The following is a 17,691-nucleotide window of genomic DNA, read 5'->3' on the forward strand; positions in this document are numbered from 1 at the left end:
CACTGGGCCAAGTCACTAGTTCTCCCTGTCTCTGTCTGTACTCTGTCCAGGGGGCGTTTATGCTCCTCTGTAATAGGCATACTGCTTATCTTTAATTGATACCTTTGGGCTTTGGGTTTTGTCCATCTTCATTAAAGGCAAACCACTTTATTGCTCTATTTCTTAGTGGCCATTAAATAAACCATCAGATGTATGAGTAATATGTAGCAGTGGAATGTATTAATAATTGAGTACCCTGAAATAGACTTTTATTTTTGCAGCTTGCCAAGAATATTGGGAATGCAGGCTTTAATGAGATTATGGAGTGTTGCCTACCAGCCGAGGGCTCGGTCAAACCCAATCCAGGGAGCGACATGTAAGTATGAGACGGGCTGTTCTTTTCTGAACAAAGATTTGCCTTCTACCAAAGTCCAGGAGGGAGGGGACTGACAAGTATTGGGTGCATCCATTGCTGCTTCTTTAGGGAATAAATTAGCCTAAATTAGGTTTTCTTGGTCACTTTAGCCTTTTGGATGACCAAATAGAAATTTGTGCCTTCTTTTTAGGAAGAGGCCAAAGGAAAGCAGTGTCTACATGGTGGTGGTATGGTGAGGCTCACTTGCCACTGTGTGTGTAATACCCTGGACTTTGTGTTGTTGAGTCACTTTCTCATCTTGGTTCTCTCTGCATAAATTCTGAGCCATGGATAGGGCTAGTTGTCATAGATACGTGTATTCTTCTCTTTGCCAGCATCCTTGCAAGTGTGGGGTTTTCTTCAGTCCTTTTTGGTGTGTGTGTGTGTGTGTGTGTTGTACTGTTGACACAAAACTTGACTGAGAAGTTTCTGTGCCTCTTCATGCATCCATCCAGCCCACTGAGGCAGAGCTTACAACAGGGAATTTCCTTGCCAGTTTCATCAAAGTGTAAGTCACCAAGATCACACTGGTCTTTGAGACGGAGGTGGACAGAAAGACCAGTGGGTCTGGGCAGCATGTGTCCTGCCCACCTTAGACTTCAGCCCTGCTTAGTGCAAGGACGAAATGGGGGGGGACTCTGGGGTGCTTTACCTGCTCTGTAATGATGCAAAGTGAGGCAGACTGAAGGAAGGAGAGAGAGAGGTCACCAGGCCAATTAAAAGAGACAGTGCCTGCATTTGAGTGGTGAGGCTGGAGCAAGGTACTCTGGCAGGACAGGATAAAAGAAAAACATGTGATAAGAGAAAGTATAAAAATTCATTTCCAGAGACAACATTTTCCATGGAATAAGCTTGAAATAGAATTAAAGGCACAGGTCTTTGCAAAGGTCATTGTGTAACAGTGAACAATGTCTTTAAGAATGGTTTTACAAATAGGTGGTAGTGTATGGGCCTTTTGTAAAGGCAGAGAATTTTGATTTTTGGAACCATTTTGTGGGATGTGTCTTTAGGAAAGCGAGGCTGCAGCACCTGTGTTCTTTTGAGTTGTGATAATGTGACTTGATGCAGTGAGACACAGCTGAGACTTTCTAAAGGAGTCAATAGGTGCCATGGCCAACACTGGCTCTCTCAGGTATCAGATGAGCCGTTTGCTTGGTGTTGGATTAAAGGCAGTGTGTATTTGAATCCTGTAACAAGTGTTTGTGGTGTAGCATTTCCTTGAGATTAGATGATGTGTGGTTTTAGATACCATGCACAAGACTTACAAAGTTATTATCTTTTCTTGATGAGGATCTAAGTTTCAAATCTGTATTTTTACCCAGACTCAGGCAGTAGGGACATACATATCCTCGTCCCTACCTGAGTCCTGGGACTGGGTTAGGTTATTTAACTTTCCTGAGCTGGAGCCCCAGTTTCCTCTAATATGGAAATAGAGATAACACTCCACCCTCCCAGAGGCTTTGGGGGAAGTTATCAGGTGAGGTCAGACATGTAGCACTTGGTTTTCATGATGCATTGGCATTGGCGCCTGGCTGGCTCTTGCTCACATGGGTGATGGAGGCCACACAGGTACCCTGCACTGATTGTACACACTCTGAAACTTGAGGTCCTTCCGGGTAGTTACCCAGAGGTGAACAAACTCTTCCTGGGAGAGCCTGAGGGTCCTGTGTAGCAAAGAAATTGCCATGGCCCAGCATGCTATGTTGAATTACTGCCGTATAGTTGACACCTGCTCTTGCCACTTATTCATCTCACGTTGAAGGTTCCTGTCCCCCGGAAATGCTGTAATATTGGTCACTTTTAAACAAAGTATATGATAAATCATTTCTTCTAAGTACCTTACAAAAGCAGAGCATTTCTTCTGGGGCTAGATGATTCTAAAAACTGAATACTCCCAAGGAGGCAGAGGCAGGAGGATCTCTTGAGCCCAGGAGCTAGAGGCCAAGTCTGGGCAACATAATGAGACCCTGTCTCAAAAGAACAGGCCAGGGGCAGTGGCTCACACCTGTAATCGCAGCACTTTGGGAAACCAAGGTGGGAGGATCACTTGAGGCCAGGAGTGTAAGACCAGCCTGGGCAACACAGTGAGACCTCCTCTGTACAAAATTAAAAAGGGAGCTGGATATGGTGGCTTGCACCTGCAGTCCCAGCTATTTGGGAGGCTTATGTGGGAGGATTGCTTGAGCGCAGGAGTTTGAGACTGCAGTGAGCTATGATCATGCCACTGCACTCTAGCCTGGGTAACAGTGCCAGGCTCTGTCTGCAAAATAATTAATTAATGTAGAAACGAATAAAAACGAATACTACCTATTTGGAACCCTTCAATAGAAATGTTCTATTTGCATTGAGGTCCTCCTCCCCAATCTTGGCACTATGGAAAAGGAAGTTTACATTCCCCTTTCCTTTTTTTAAAAATAGGGGTGGATGGCCAGTGTTATGGTAAAATGCCATCTCCTTTTGTTCCTCATCAGTTGAAATTAATTGCTTGGCTCTCTGTGCTCCTGTGGCATTTGGCTCTATTTTAGAACATTTTATTCCACTTTATAGTATACCTAGGTATTTATTTACATATAGTTTTCTGGTGAATTGCACCTTACTCATTTTTGTATTTATTTCTGCATCATCAGGGTTCAATGAGTATTTAATGAGTCAAGTCAGAGAAATAGTCTCAGCTCTATGCCTACTTAAATAAGCTAATATTTTGCTTTCAGATGAAAAGGAATGTACTGTTTCTAGGTTTATCTCAGAACAACACACTATCTGCAGATAAATCTGTTGCAGGGGAAACCAAAGACACCCTCTAGTGGCCCGTGAATTCCCAGAGGGATTTTGGGGGTGTCGAGAGAATGTAACTAGGCAGGGAAAGGCCAGACCTGTATCCCCCACAGAGGCCAGTCTGTCTCTGTCTCTGACCCGAGGCCATTCGGAACTCTGTCCTTCAGAAGCATAAGGAAAGCTCCTCCTGAATACCAAATGTGTCGTTATTTTAAGTTCATTGCTTTTCTCCAAAAGGCTGTCTTAAAAAAAAAAAAAAAAAGGCAGGGCATTGCATTGGCAGAGCAAACCTTCACAATGCCAGGGAAGCCGGAGTGCAATTAAACAGCACTGCGCCTGTGTTTGTGGAAGAACCACCTTCAGGGGCCTCAGAGCCCTGGGCAGATGAATAATATATGAAAAAATAATCACAGGAAATCCAGCTTATCTCTGCCCCCTTCCTCCAGGGGTCGCAGTAATGACTTTCCCACAGTGATTACTGAAAGTGCATGAAACTTGACAACTGTACAGTCTGACTGCCTGTCACAAGAGACGTTTGAATCATTGAATAGGCTGCCCAACACAACATGTCATCAAGTTGGGAGGCCCCGAGGGGAGAACCTACATGAGTAAAAGAAGTCTGCCCCCAGCGAGCTTGCCAGCTGCCTGAGAAACAGAATCAAATTTCGCCTCTGTGGATAGTAAGTCCTCACTTAACGTTGTTGTGGTAGGTTCTTGGAAACTTCAACATCAAGCGAGACAACGTATAAGGAAACTGTTTTACCATAGGCTAATTGATATGAGCAAGAGTTAAGTTCCTACAGCGTATTTCTGGTCACGAAAGCATCACTGAACTTCTAAATAAAGACCCACAGCAGTTATAATATTGAAAAGTGAAATAAATGTGAGCTATACATACATTTTTAAAAGATGAATAAAAATTAGTAAGAGAATTATTTACCCACCTATCTCAGTTCAGGGTCTTGAGTGGTCAGAGTCTGTCTCAGCAGCTCAGGGCAGGAACCGGCCCTGGACAGAACTCTGTCCCGTTGCAGGGCATGCTCACACACACCCACACACTCATACTGGGACAGTATAGACCTGCCATTTCACCTCACATGCATAGCTTAGGGACACTGGAGGAAACCAAAGTACCAGGAGAAAACCGGTGCAGGCATGGGGAGAACATGCACACTCCACACAGACAGTGGCCTGGTTGGGAATAGTTTTCTTACCAATGTTATAACAAAATGACATTAAGCAGTGTTATTCGAGGACCTACTGTCCTTATCTGCAAGGCAGAGATAAAAATTCAGCACTGTTGTGAGTGTCCAATGAGATGACGTATCTCCACTCGACTCCTGTGAGGTCACGCGTGCAGAAGTCGCCCAGACCGCAGTCAGTGTGGTGTTCATGTTAGCACCTGTGGGCAGGGGAGCGTGTGCTGCAGGAAGTCAAGGCACCAGCCTTAACCCAGGCCCTGCAGGGTGAACAAAACGGAGGCCAGAGCAGGAGGGATGCAGCGTGATTAAAAGTGCTGGAGCAGGAGTTCACCAGGTGCCCCTGGAAGTTCTTCTTGGGCTGTGAAATGTGCTGTCTGCTCAGTGGAGCCAGGGCTCTGGGATGAATTTTCCCCTGCTGGCATCACACAGACCAGCCTGTCCGGGAGCAACATGCACCCAAGGGCAGCAGTTATGAGACCCAGCAAATGCTGGCAGGAGACCCTGCCCACCTGGTTCCATCTGGGCAACGTGGGTAATGGCCTCTTGTCCTAGGCTGGCCTGTCTTCAGGGACTCTAAGGTAGGCAAGATCTACTCTCTGCCTAGAGTTCCATTCATTCCCAGAGGGCTCAGACACCCTTTCAGGGGGTCAAGTAGTCCAGCATGGAGTTGAGGCAGGTTCAGAAAAGTCCACAGCTACTGTAGCAGCTACAAGTACTCGGCATAGAGTGGGCTGGGTAAGAGGGAGGACAGCAGAAGGGAACTGTGTGGGAACACCAGCCCACAGGGAGCAGGTACATGTGCCCTCGGTTTATAGGCAGTGGTGCGTTACAGATTAGTATAACTGGTGTGCTCCTGCCTGGTCCTTGCCCTCTCAAGACTCCATGTGTCACTTGGGCAGTGAGTCATCCTTCAGTGAGAATCGAGATGGCCAGGCTACTTGGATCTGCCTCTAGGTTCTGGTTCTCATGGACTGGGGACCCTGCGTTTTGTAAGCACCCCATGGTCTGAGGCCCACACTTAGAAAAATGCAATCTTTAAGCCTTTGATGGGAACCAGAAAAGACTTCTGCCCCTCCTACCCCTTCTTAGCCGGAGCCTGTAAGAAAAGAGAGTGCCTAGGTAAGAGGATCTGCAGGGGGAGGCTATCAGTAGTAGCTGGAGCCCCCACCCTCCCCTGGGAGCTTGGAATTAACTTACCCCCTCCTGAGCCGTTGACAGAAGGGGCTTAGTGGCTAAGCAGGAGTGAGTGCAGATACAGCGGGCACTGAGCCAGGAAGAGCTGACCAGCGGATGCTTTGCCCTGCACCACTCCAGCCCCCTGTCCATGCAGCGCCAAGTGTTATAGTAAGTACAGCTGGGCTTTCTAAAATGCTGTGCTCAGTGATTCAGTGTGGAATCTCGTTAATCCTGCAACAGCCCTCAGAGTAGGTGTAGTTGTGATTCTCCGCGGTCCCCAACCCCTGGACTGCAGATGGTACCAGTCCATGGCCTGTTAGGAACCAGGCTGCACAGCAGGAGGTGAGTGGCAGGCTTCATCTGTATTTACAGCCACTCCCCATCGCTCACATCACTGCCTGAGCTCTGCCTCCTGTCAGAGCAGCAGCGGCATTTGAACCCTACTAGAAACTGCGAGGGATCTAGGTCGCACTCTCCTTATGAGAATCTAATGTCTGACGATCTGAAGTGGAGCTGAGGTGGTGATGCTAGCTCTGGGGAGTGGCTGCAGACGCAGATTATCATTAGCAGAGAGGTTTGACTGCACAGAAATCAGTTGCAGACTAATACCAAAAGCCTATTAGTGAGTGGCAAGTGACCATTAAGCTGCGTCTGGTGGCAGGCTTTAAGTCAGAATCTGGCACTTATTTTAGTCTGCACGTGGCCTGCCTATTATTTTATTTACCACTTCTGTCTGCGCCTCTTTCCCACACTGCACACTTGCCCCAGTTACAGTGTTGCTGAGCCCACAAGCTCACCCTAGCAAAAATGAGTAAAAAACAAACATCGCTAGACAGCTTTTTTGAAAAGAGGGAAAGACCCAATGATGAGACAGCAGAAGATGCTAAGACTGCCAACAAAATGAAAGCTGCATTTAAAAGAAAATACCAAGAGTCCTACTTAAATTATGGGGTTCATCGCAACAGGTGATTCACATTCTCCAAGCCTGCTTTGTATAATAAGTGGCAACCAGCTATCCAGTGAAGCCATGAAACCTTCAAAACTGCTTCATACGTAGAGACCAAGCACCCTGCATTAAAAGACAAGTCTTGGGAGTTTATCGAAAGAAAAAATGAACAGGAAGAACAGAAACAATTATTGAAGGCCACCGCTTTATCAAATGCGTCTGCCCTAAGAGCATCATTCTTAGTGGCTAATGGCATTGCAAAAGCTAAGAAGCCCTTTGCTATTGGCGAAGAGTTGATCCTGCTGCTGCTAAGGGCGTTTGCCATGAACTTTTAGGAGAGGCTGCAGTTCAAAAGGTGGCACATGTTTTTCTTTTGGCTAGCACCGTAACTGTACAAATCGATGAAATAGCAGAGGATATTGAGACACGGTTGTTAGGATTAATGAGTCACCATGGTACGCAATCCAGGTTGATGAGCCCACTGATATAGACGAGGCAGCAAGCCTTGTTTTTGTGTGATATATTTTTCAGGGGGATGTGCATGGGGATGTGCAGGAGGATGTGCATGTGGACCTTCATTGCCAATCAACACCACAGCTGCAGAACTATTCAAGTCTTTGAATGATTCCATATCAGGAAAACTGAATTGGTCATTTTGTGTCTGTATGTGCACTGATGGAGCAGCTGCCATGACTGGACGGCTTTCTGGTTTCACTACTCAGGTCAGAGGTGGCTTCTGAATGTGAGTCTACACACTGTCAGCCTTAGAGAAATGCTGGCTAGCCGAAAAATGTCACCTGAACTAAACAACATTTTGCAGGATGTGATTAAAATTATGAACCACACTAAAGTACATGTCCTTAACTCACATCTGTTCGCTCAGCTCTGAGAGGAGATGGACACAGAGCACACACGTCTTCTCATACACAGACGTGAGGTGGCTTTCTGAAGGTAGATCATTGGCCAGAGTTTTTGAGTTGCGAGAGCTGCTCCAGAGATTTCTTTTAGAAAAACAGTCATCACTAGCAGCACATTTCAGTGACACAGAATGGGTCGCAAACTTGCTTACTTGTGTGCCATTCAACCTGCCGAACGAACTCAGTCTGTCACCTCAGGGGAGAATGACAACTGTGTTAAAGTCAGCAGATAAAGTGGTTGCACTCAAAGGCAAATGGAATTAGGAGCTAACAAGTGAGCATTGGGATTTTTGACATGTTTCAAACATAACCAGAGATTTTGAAAGAGACTGAGCCAGGCAGGGCCTTCTCTCTCCCAGCTGGTGCATGATCACCTATTTTAGCTTTTCAAAGAGATTGAGCATTACTTCCCAACCACAGAAGACCTCCAACCTGGGAAGGAATGGATCCTCGACCCATTTGTGACTAAGCCAGGTGAATCTACTTTGTCTGTGCTAGAAGAGGATCAACTGCTTGAGATGGCAAATGAGGGTGGCCTTAAAAGTGTGTCTGAGACAACTTCAGATTTCATACGTTCTGGATTGAAGTCAAGGTGGAATATCCCAGGATTGCCACAAAAACGCTGAAAAGCCTGCTTCCATTTCCAACATCCTATCTTTGTGAAGCAAGGTTTTCTGCAGTGACAGCAACCAAAATGGGGGTTACAGAGTAGACTGGACATAAGCAACACATTTTGGGTGTCACTGTCTCTCATCACCCCCAGATGGCACCGTCTAGTTGCAGGGAAAAAGTTCAGGGCTCCCACTGATTTTGCATTATGGTGAGTCGTATAATTATTATATATTACAATGTAATAATAATAGAAATAAAGCTTATGATAAATGTAATGCACTTGGATCATCCCAAAACCATCTGCCCGCCTCCAAGTCTGTGGAAAAATTGTCTTCCATGAAACTGGTCGCTAGTGCCAAAAGGTTGGGGACTGCTGGTGATTCTCACTCTACAGCAGAGGAGGCCGAGCAGCATCACACACGTGGGCAGTGGTGGCCCCGGCTCATCACGACTCTGTCCTTCCTCGAAGCTGCCCATCAGCCTGTGTACAATTCGGGCTCTTCCAGTTCACCTTACCATGCCCAACCTGAAATATCAGTGCATTTCACACCTTCCGGAAAGAACGGCTTCTCTCTCCTTTGGCAAGAGAAGCCAAAGGGAGAAAATTCTACCAGGTTATTCTCTCTACATCCTTGGTCGATTTATTGGCTAAAATATTTTCAGTGGAATTTGATTTTTCCTGACATTGCTTTCTTTCTTTTTCTTTTCTTTTTTTTTTAGCAGCTTTATTGAAATACAATTCACATACCATATAATTCACCCATGTAAAGTTTACAGTTGAGTGGCTTATTGGTATATTCACAGAGTTGTGCATCTATCACCAAAGTCAATTTCAGATTTTTATCACCCTCCCAGAGAAAGCTTCATACCTGTTGACTCCCACTTGCTCATTCCCCTGCATACTCCAGGCCTGGGCAGCTACATTGTGTCTTTACGTTTGAGCCAGTTGTTCACAGTTCATGTCAATGGATCATGCGAAATCTGGTCCTTTTGTGACTGACTGCTTTCTTTTAGCACAGTGTTCTAAAGGTTTGCCCTTGTAGCATGCATCAAAGCTTCCTTCTTTTTAATTGTCAAATAATAATACTCCATTGTGTGGGTAGACCACATTTGGTTAATCCATTCATCAGCTGATGGATATTTGGGTGATTCCTTGACTTTTCTGACTTGATTGTCACAGGTAATTTAGCATTAACTGTGTCTCTCATCTGTTATTTATCATTGCTACTGTTTGTTAAGATCCTTGGAGTAATTGGGGTTGTAAAATGCTTAGCATGCTCTTGGGCAGGGAGCTGCTGTTTCTTACTGTCCCTCTCTTGAGTTCATCAGCACTTTCCAAGGTCCTAGGACCTACTGTGTGGTCTGTAGATGTGTTAACTCATGTATGTCTTAAAGTTCTATGAGGATCAATCGTGTGTGTTTTGACAGATAAAAAAACTTGAGACCTAAAGAGATAATGTACCTGTTCAAGTTTGGACTGTCAGTCTGTAGTGGGGTGGATTTGAACCCATGCTCCTTAGGTAAAGTCAAGTCTGAGCATGCTGCCACTTACCAGCCAGAAAATAGAACACAAAGAAGACTGACATCTCATTTTGTTTCATCTGACATCTAGTGAGTGGGGGCCCTTTATGGCAGGCACATAGTTCCTGCAAAAGAGAGAACGTTGTCTGTGTTCCTGAGGAGCTCACTGGGCAGACAGGCGGCAGGCAAACCTATGGGGGAGAGTGTTGGAACAGAGGTCAGGCAGGGGGGCCCCGAGGGCAGAGGCATTGGCCTTCCTGGAGGAGACAGCCCAGGAATGGCCATGGAAGAACCTGGATTTCAGGCCAGAGGGACTGGGTGAGAGAGATGTGCAGATGTGTATGAGGTGCTTAAAGGTCAGGAGGGGGCAGGGACACAAGGCAGAGACTCAGGTGGGCTGCAGGAGTGCAGGGCCTGCCCTCTAGCCAGCTCCCCCTCAGTGCGGGGGCAGGCCCCTGTGTGAGGCCTTGGTGCCTCTCACCTTGGAAACTAGAGGACTTCAGATGCTTCTCAGAGGTGCCCCGGGGTTTGCATTGAATTCAGGTACAACAGTGGCACCATGTGGCAGCCGCTCCGCCATGTTCCAGGGCCAGTGCTGCCCACGTGGAGGGTGGAGCAGAGTTTGTTGGAGTGTCATAGATGGGTGCATGAGGGTGGGTGCAGTAGAGGCCCTTGGTGAATTAAAAGGCAATTACGTTTGGTTTCAGGAATGCAAGAAAGGACTACATCATGGCCAAGTACATCGAGAGAAGATACGCGAGGAAAAAGCATGCAGACAACACGGTGAAGCTTCACAGCCTTTGTGAGGCCGTCAAGACAAGAGATATTTTTGGATTACTCCAAGCCTATGCTGATGGCGTGGATCTTACGGAAAAAATCCCACTGGCCAATGGACATGTAAGAGTCCTTTCTTTCAAAGGAAAGAGAGGGGAAACCATGGTGGGGGTGGGGCATTGTAATTAGAAATGCTGGCCAGGTGCAGCGACTCACGCCTATAATCACAGCACTTTGGGAGGCTGAGGTGGGAGGATAGCTTGAGGCCAGGAGTTTGAAACCAGCCTGGGCAACATATTGAGACTTCCATCCCTACAAAAAATTTAAAAATTAGGCAGGTGCAGTAGGACACACCTGTAGTCCCTGCTACTTGGGAGGTTGAGGCAGGAGGATCGATTGAGCCCAGGCGTTCAAGACTATAGTGAGCTATGATGATGTCACTGCATTCCAGCCTGGGTGACAGAGCAAGAACCTGTCTCAAAAAAAAAAAAGAAAAGAAAAGAAATGTTGTTTTTTTTTAAAGCCGTGTAATTCTCTGGAAGAAGATAGCACTAAGTTCTGTCAGAAGAAATCAGGGTTGTTTTCTTTAACGGACAAACAGTAATTATATGTATTTATGGGGTATAATGTGATGTTCTGCTCTGTCTCCCTTGTGGAATGATTACATCAAACTAATTAATATATCCATCACCTCACATACTCATCGTTTTTTCATGCTAAGACATTTAAAGTCTACTCAATTTTGAAATCTACGTTATTACTAACTGTAGTCACTGTGCAGTGCAGTGATCTCCAGGACTTTCTCCTCCTGTCTAACTGAAACTTTTTATTTTACCAAACTGTACCACCAGCTCTGGAAAGAAGGCCCCTCCTGGGGTGGAGGGGAAGGTGTCTTCTCAGAAGCCCAGGTAGCCGGAAAGGAGCCCATCTTCCATGACCAGGTTTAGCCTGAGCCCTGAGCCTCTGTGGGCAGCCCCGTGCAGTCAGGCTCCGTGTCAGTCCCCGAGGAGGAGAGCTCTGGGGGAGTCGCTCCCTGGAGCTCAAGGGAACAGAGCAGGGAGAGACCCCCTCTTCTGGAGGGAACTCTCTTGCGAGGGTGAGCATTACTGTCAGGCGTGGGTCCACAGTGAGCTGCCGGCACCAAAGGGGTTGGCATGTCTTCTGACTCTTGCACACAAAGGCCCTGTGGACACACACTCGGCCCCCTGCAACTTCCTGACCTCAGGCCCGGGCTCGCCCCTTATCCACAGAGCTTGCTGTGTGGGGCTGTTGTGTTTGCAATCCAGGACATCATGGGGTTCTGCTGTGTCCTCTCAGGCATCCTGGGCAGGGGCACTTTAGGGCAGCAGGATCTTCTCCCTGGTGACAGACACACATGTGTGGGATGGGCCTGCTGTCCCCTGCTCTCTAGAGAGGACTCATGCGAGGCAGTCCAGGGCAGAGTGTGCTCAGCACTGCCAGGGGTCTGTGCAGGCGGGGTAGGAGCTGCCTGCTTCTGCCTCCATCTCCTGTCCTATGACTCTTTCTGGCCCTCCAGTTCTCTCACCCGCCTACCCACCTGAAGCAACTCTCATTTGTCTCCTCTCCCTCACCTGCCTAACACACTTTCAGAAAAGGCAGTGATGGTCACATACCCCTGGTATGAATTGAAGACAGTACAGGTATTAGCATTCACAGCCTTATCTGTAAGTGTAGAATGAAAAACTTTAAGCCTACTTGAGAAACATACGTTTCTGTTTGCTTGGGGAACAAGAAAAGGGATTGGAGCATAGAAGGCTGGGGCACCTTCCTGGGTTCTTTGAACAAGACTCTTCTTGCAGGCAGTCCCTCGTGCTATTGATGCTGAGATGGGGACGCATTGACTGTGAGGACTTTGAAGTGAAACCCTGAGTCTCTCATTTATTTCCTGTGGAGTAAGGAGAAATAGAACCAATCTCTAAATTACGTGTGCCCAAGAGCAGAGAGTTTGCGTGGAGATTAAAGAGGCTTTATATATCTTAGAGATAGGTTGTTTTTCAGGGTTTTTTTTAAGAGACTGGATCTCACTCTATCACCCAGGCTGGAGTGCAGTGGTGCCATTATAGCTCACTGAAGTTTTGAACTCCTAGGCTCAAGCTTTTCTCCTGCCTCAGCCTCCCAAAGTGCTGGGATTACAGGTGTGAGCCACTGTGCCTGGCCTGCGATAAGTGTCTTGAAGGAAAGAATAAAAAACTTCTGGAAGACAGATACACGATTTCACTTGTGTTGGACACAAAAGCTTCTGTTAGAATTCTGGAATGTCTTTGGTTTTCAGGAGCCAGATGAAACAGCCCTGCACCTCGCAGTCAGATCTGTGGATCGGACTTCTCTCCACATTGTAGACTTTTTAGTTCAGAACAGGTAGGTGTTCTAAAATTAAGGGGAGGTTTGTTTCTATTCCTTGGTATTTCTAAAAAGAAATCAGATGCTGCTGCTTTGCTTTAGTTGTGTTGCCAGGAGAATCTTCCCAGATCTAAACAGGAATTATTGGAAAGAGAAAGTGCTGCCAGCTGTGGGTTGTTCCGTGGCAATCCTAAAAAAGCCCTGGAGTGTGAGAATAGAAACCCTTGGTGGTATCTGCAAGATCCAACTTCTAGTGTCTGGGCTCAGGGAGACAACAAGTAGATAGAGGTGCTGCTGCATTCTGAGGGAAGTAAATGGCCATTTCTAATCAAAGTATAAACACAACTTCTTGACCTAAAACAAAATGCCCATCATCCAGTGTTTTGGTTCAAGATCTCTGGCTTAGGACAGTGGCTACCATGCAGGTCTTTACTTCCCTCAGACCTCTCCTCTGCTGCTCAAGACACTGTGCTTGGGCAGCATGAGGCCCAACTCACAGAGGACAGGGCGAGGATCGCACCTGTGCAGAGGGTGGTCACGGGTCCCCGGCACAGTCTGCTCTCCAGGGCTCGTCTCACGTCTGCCAAGCATGAGCACCTTTTTTATATAACTGGTTTTGTTTTGCTTTGGAAGAACTTTTGAAAATCTTCTCAAGATGCCCCCTCAGCCTGTTTTCTGAAGGTAGTTCCAGGGCAAATAGGCTCAGAACCTGAGCCTTGGGACTCAGGACTTTGGAAAAAAGCAGCTTTTCCCCTCCCAGCAGGAGTATCAAATAATAAGATGGGAAAAGGCTCGGCCCCATCCTTCAGTGGGACAGGATGGGTGAGTCATGCAGGCTTCCTGAGGCCCTGCGTCCAGCCCAGCGGGGCACAGTGGCTCTGGGCATGGCCCATGGAGCAGGAAGGAGGCTGGGGTTCCGGGCTGGCCTGGGGGGGTGCACTGTCCCACCCTTGGCGCCCCTGCTCAGCACTCTCATTTTGGCCTCTTCTGTCATCACTTTGTTATTTCCCTGATCAACTCGTGCCAAGGCCTCCTTGTCCACACTGGCAGGGATGATGGTTCCATGCCGCACTCACTTGGTGGGATGGACAGTGTGTCCCATGTCGCACCCCCCTTGGGGATGATTTAGAGAAACCGTTCACTCACCCAAGTTCCCTGCTGGGCAGTCCCTGGTCCTGGGCCTGTGACTCACTCACTATTCCTTCTCTTTTCCCTGTCCCTGTTCTCGGCCAGCGGGAACCTGGATAAACAGACGGGCAAAGGCAGCACGGCCCTGCACTACTGCTGCCTGACGGACAACGCCGAGTGCCTCAAGCTCCTCCTGCGCGGCAAGGCCTCCATCGAGATAGGTGAGCATGGGGTCCGGCCGCCCTCTGGCCTCCACCCCATCTGCGGTTCCCACGCTGCTGTTGGAACAGTGCCGGCACTTCGGACCCCTGTCAGAGCTGAGGAGGAAAGGCCACCTCTGAGGAGAAGGGGCCTGTCCCTGCCTGTTCCTCAAGGCTGACACAGTGTCCGCATGGATAGGCAGTATTCACCTACCTGTCTCTCAGACTTTGGGTGCTTTTACAGGCATTTTACAGATAGGTGAAGGATGGGCCTTGCAGCTATCACTGATGCTGGGTGAATTCGGACAAGGTTTGGGAATTTTAACCTGTTCACAAACCGTGGACCTTCTCATCCCCACCTGAGACCAGACTTAGTCCCATCCCTCTGGGTTTAGACAGCTCACTGGATAGATATGCCATCCATTGCCCCCTCATCCACCCTAATTCTTACTCAGCCTGCCTTCCTCCCTCTGTCGACAACCTGGACACACTGATGGCCAAGGCACGGTTGTTACCATCTCATAAGGAAGTATTTTTGAAGAACTATTGAACAAAGAGGACTAAGAGTAGGGGAAAAAAAGCATATATCTCCTTGAGGGCCAGGCTTCTTATTTTAAATTAATCAAACCTCATTGACTGAGACTCATTTAGAAGAAAGTACAAAATTTCAAATTTATAGACTGCTCAAAAAAAGACATAGGTTTACTACATTCAAATGTGTGGAACTAGGTTAGCGGTGCCTTCGGTCAGGTTTATGATGAACTGCTTTATTCGACAGCTTACAGTTTCGATATTGATTTTAATTAGTTGGCTGCTTTAAGAGTTTTATTTCTATTTCTATTTTCTATTTCTATTATTTCAACTTTGTTGTTTAAAATTTTACTTTCTATAATCACCTGCAGTTCTATACAATAGTAAGACAAATTCAGTCCCACTGGGTCAAACTAAGTGCAGATTTCATTAATTGGGTTCAATTTAATTTAGTGCTGCTTTGCTGTGCCTTTTGTGAATTGTCCCTAGATGTCAGACCTTTGCTGGGTTTTGCTATAATGCCTCCTTGCCTTGCCCTTGACTTTTAGCCAACGAGTCAGGAGAGACACCGCTGGACATCGCCAAGCGCCTCAAGCATGAGCACTGTGAGGAGCTGGTGAGTCTCTGTGCCACGTGGTCAGGGCAGGGGGTCCCTTCTGGACAGTGAGCTGGGCCTGTCCTCCTTGGGGAGGGTTTGCTCTGAGCCCTTGGCCAGTGTCACTGAGCAGATCTCAGTGTCCTATGCGGGACCAGCCAAGAATCGGCCCAGCTTGGGAGGTCTTTACAGAGGAGGTGGCCGCCCCTCGTAGTGAGACGTGGAATATGGTTGGTATTTGCTGGTGGGATACGTTGACAGCACTGGCATTGTCTGGGCAATCCGAGCAGAGGCCCAAGGCCGGCCACACTGCCCATTCTCTGGCGTCTTAAGCTCTTTGCACATTACTTTGCAGCATCGCAAGGCTGGCTTCCTTACTGTGTTCCCTCCCACCAAACAGTGGGTGTCATTCTGCACCATCTTTTCCTTTCCTACTCTAGAAGAAGAGGCAGTGTGGACGGTGGGAAGAGCCCACCAGGTCAGGTGGCCCTGGGCGTGCAGGGGGCTCCATCTCTGTGACTGGGGGAGGACAGGCACGCTCCCCAGGCTGCTCTGCATCTCAAGGCAGAGCCGGGCAGAGTCGGGCATGCCAGTGTGCAGGGTGGTGGCGAGAGTTACTGCTGAACTCTGTATTGGCACACAGCGAGTACTCCATAAACAGAACCAGCAATAAAGGCTGTGCAAGTGTAATAAGATAAGTCACAGGTGCCGTTTCTGTGCACTGTGTTGTGTATCCATACCTCATTTAACCTTTATAGCTACCTTATGACATCATTTCTACTGATATCGCCATTTTACAGATAAGGAAACAGGCACCTTAAAGTGAAGTAATGTGCCCAAGGTCACACACCCACCACCTGGCTATGGGGAAGAATTAAGCCCTAAGTCCTAAGACACCCATTGTGTGTAATGAATTAACATCTCTTCTGTGCACCCAGAGTGGAACTGGCCAGCCACCAGCCTTGAGAGAATTGAGGAAAAATAGTCGTTCAGGTCATTTTGTGTAGGACTTAGTCCTTTCATGCTGGTCAGAAGGCGGGGTTAACAGTGAACGAACGTTCTCATCCTCCCAAGATTGAGCTTGCCCTCGCGTAGCGTTGATGCCTGCAGGCTGGTCGTCACCCTTTAGATCTCTGTATCCCTTGCCTGTGTCCCGCACTTCACAGTTTACAAAGCCCTCGCTAGGATTTACCAGGTTTGAGTTTCAGGGTTCTCTATGAGTCAGGTAGAGGGAGGGGAATTAACTTGACACCCAGAGATTTCACCGAGTTTGCCTTGGCTCAAAGGCAGGCTGCTTGCCCCTGGGCGCGTCTCCCTGTGCTGCCCGGTGGCCGTCTGTGTGGACACCGTGGTTGGTGCCTGCTTCACGTGGCCAAATGCGTGAGCAGCAGCTCTGACCACCCCTTTGTTCCCTCAGCTGACCCAAGCCTTATCTGGAAGGTTTAATTCTCACGTCCACGTTGAATATGAGTGGCGATTGCTCCATGAAGACCTGGATGAAAGTGATGATGACATGGATGAGAAATTGCAGGTCTGTATCGGTTACCTACCACACGTTAAAAGGGTTTGATAAGCTCCGTTCAGAGAAAGGTGGGTACCAGTCTGTAATTAAGGCAGAAAACTGTTCTGTGGAAAATAGAGCTTGCTTTTTTGCTTTCATTGATCTCTGTAGGTTTTTGGTTTTTCCCTTCCCGGGACTACCTGCTGGCTCTCAGCTCCTGCACATGTTAATTATGTACTCATAGGCAGCTGCTCACGTTTTGCTATGAAAGAAAAGTATGAGAGAGCCTTTGAGTCCAGTGACTTTTAGAGGAAGGTCACTTGCTATGGGATCATGTTATAAGGAGCCAGGTTCCCCTGGTTGATCTTAAGAATTTCAGCTGAACGCATTGAGCAGCCCTTCGAGCTCATTGGGTCCAACCCCTTCCTTTATCAGATAGGGACGAGGCTGCCTCCAGAGAGAGCTTGGCTCAGCCAGAGTGAAGCAACAGTTTAGCGACAGCCTGGGACTAGAACGAGGGTCCCACCTCCTGTCCAGCTCCCGTCTCACCACAGTCACCACCTCGCACCCCTGGGGGACCCAGGAAGGTCTCCGCCTTCACACGGGTCTCAGGGCTGAGAGACAAAGTGTGACTCCAAACCCCATTCTGAGCTGCGGCCTGTTCCCTCTCCGTGTCAGCCGCATGCCTGGAACGTGTTCTGTGTGGAAGTTAGTGGGAAAGGCCATGTTAAACACTTCTGTGGTTTAAACTTCTTAAATTTTTACTGTAGGACTTTAGAAAGACTGTCTCAATGGCATTTCTGAACCCACTGGACTATCCCTGCTCATGGAGCAGTTAATGTCCATGCTTAACGTTTCTTAGGACACAGAGTAAGAAATTACTGTAAAGTTAACTACGAAACAGTGTCAAAGTGAGAAGAGCTAATTTCATACTTACCTGCCTTACAAAAAGAAAACTTGACACTACCTGCCCCCAGTGTGCCTGTTCATCAAAGGGAAGTGCCTCACCTTCCCTTTTATAAGCAAGTGGTAAAGCAGGTAGCAGAGTCCAAGTAAAA

The 17,691-nt window shown here is 47.7% G+C and overlaps 1 protein-coding gene across 2 annotated transcripts in view; it reads left to right on the plus strand.

Moving 5' to 3' along the window:
- The window catches only part of ASAP2 (ArfGAP with SH3 domain, ankyrin repeat and PH domain 2), a 179,906-nt gene that overhangs the window by 146,623 nt on the left and 15,592 nt on the right, over nucleotides 1-17,691 (plus strand). For both annotated transcript variants that reach the window (XM_012785687.2, XM_012785690.2), the window contains exons 16-21: nucleotides 261-355; nucleotides 10,251-10,440; nucleotides 12,611-12,696; nucleotides 13,912-14,027; nucleotides 15,086-15,153; nucleotides 16,550-16,663. In XM_012785687.2, the coding sequence (XP_012641141.2) occupies nucleotides 261-355; nucleotides 10,251-10,440; nucleotides 12,611-12,696; nucleotides 13,912-14,027; nucleotides 15,086-15,153; nucleotides 16,550-16,663 (669 nt within the window). The remainder of the gene's footprint in view (nucleotides 1-260; nucleotides 356-10,250; nucleotides 10,441-12,610; nucleotides 12,697-13,911; nucleotides 14,028-15,085; nucleotides 15,154-16,549; nucleotides 16,664-17,691) is intronic.

Source organism: Microcebus murinus, chromosome 3 (assembly GCF_040939455.1).
Source record: "Microcebus murinus isolate Inina chromosome 3, M.murinus_Inina_mat1.0, whole genome shotgun sequence".
In the NCBI taxonomy this organism is placed as follows: Eukaryota; Metazoa; Chordata; class Mammalia; order Primates; family Cheirogaleidae; genus Microcebus; species Microcebus murinus.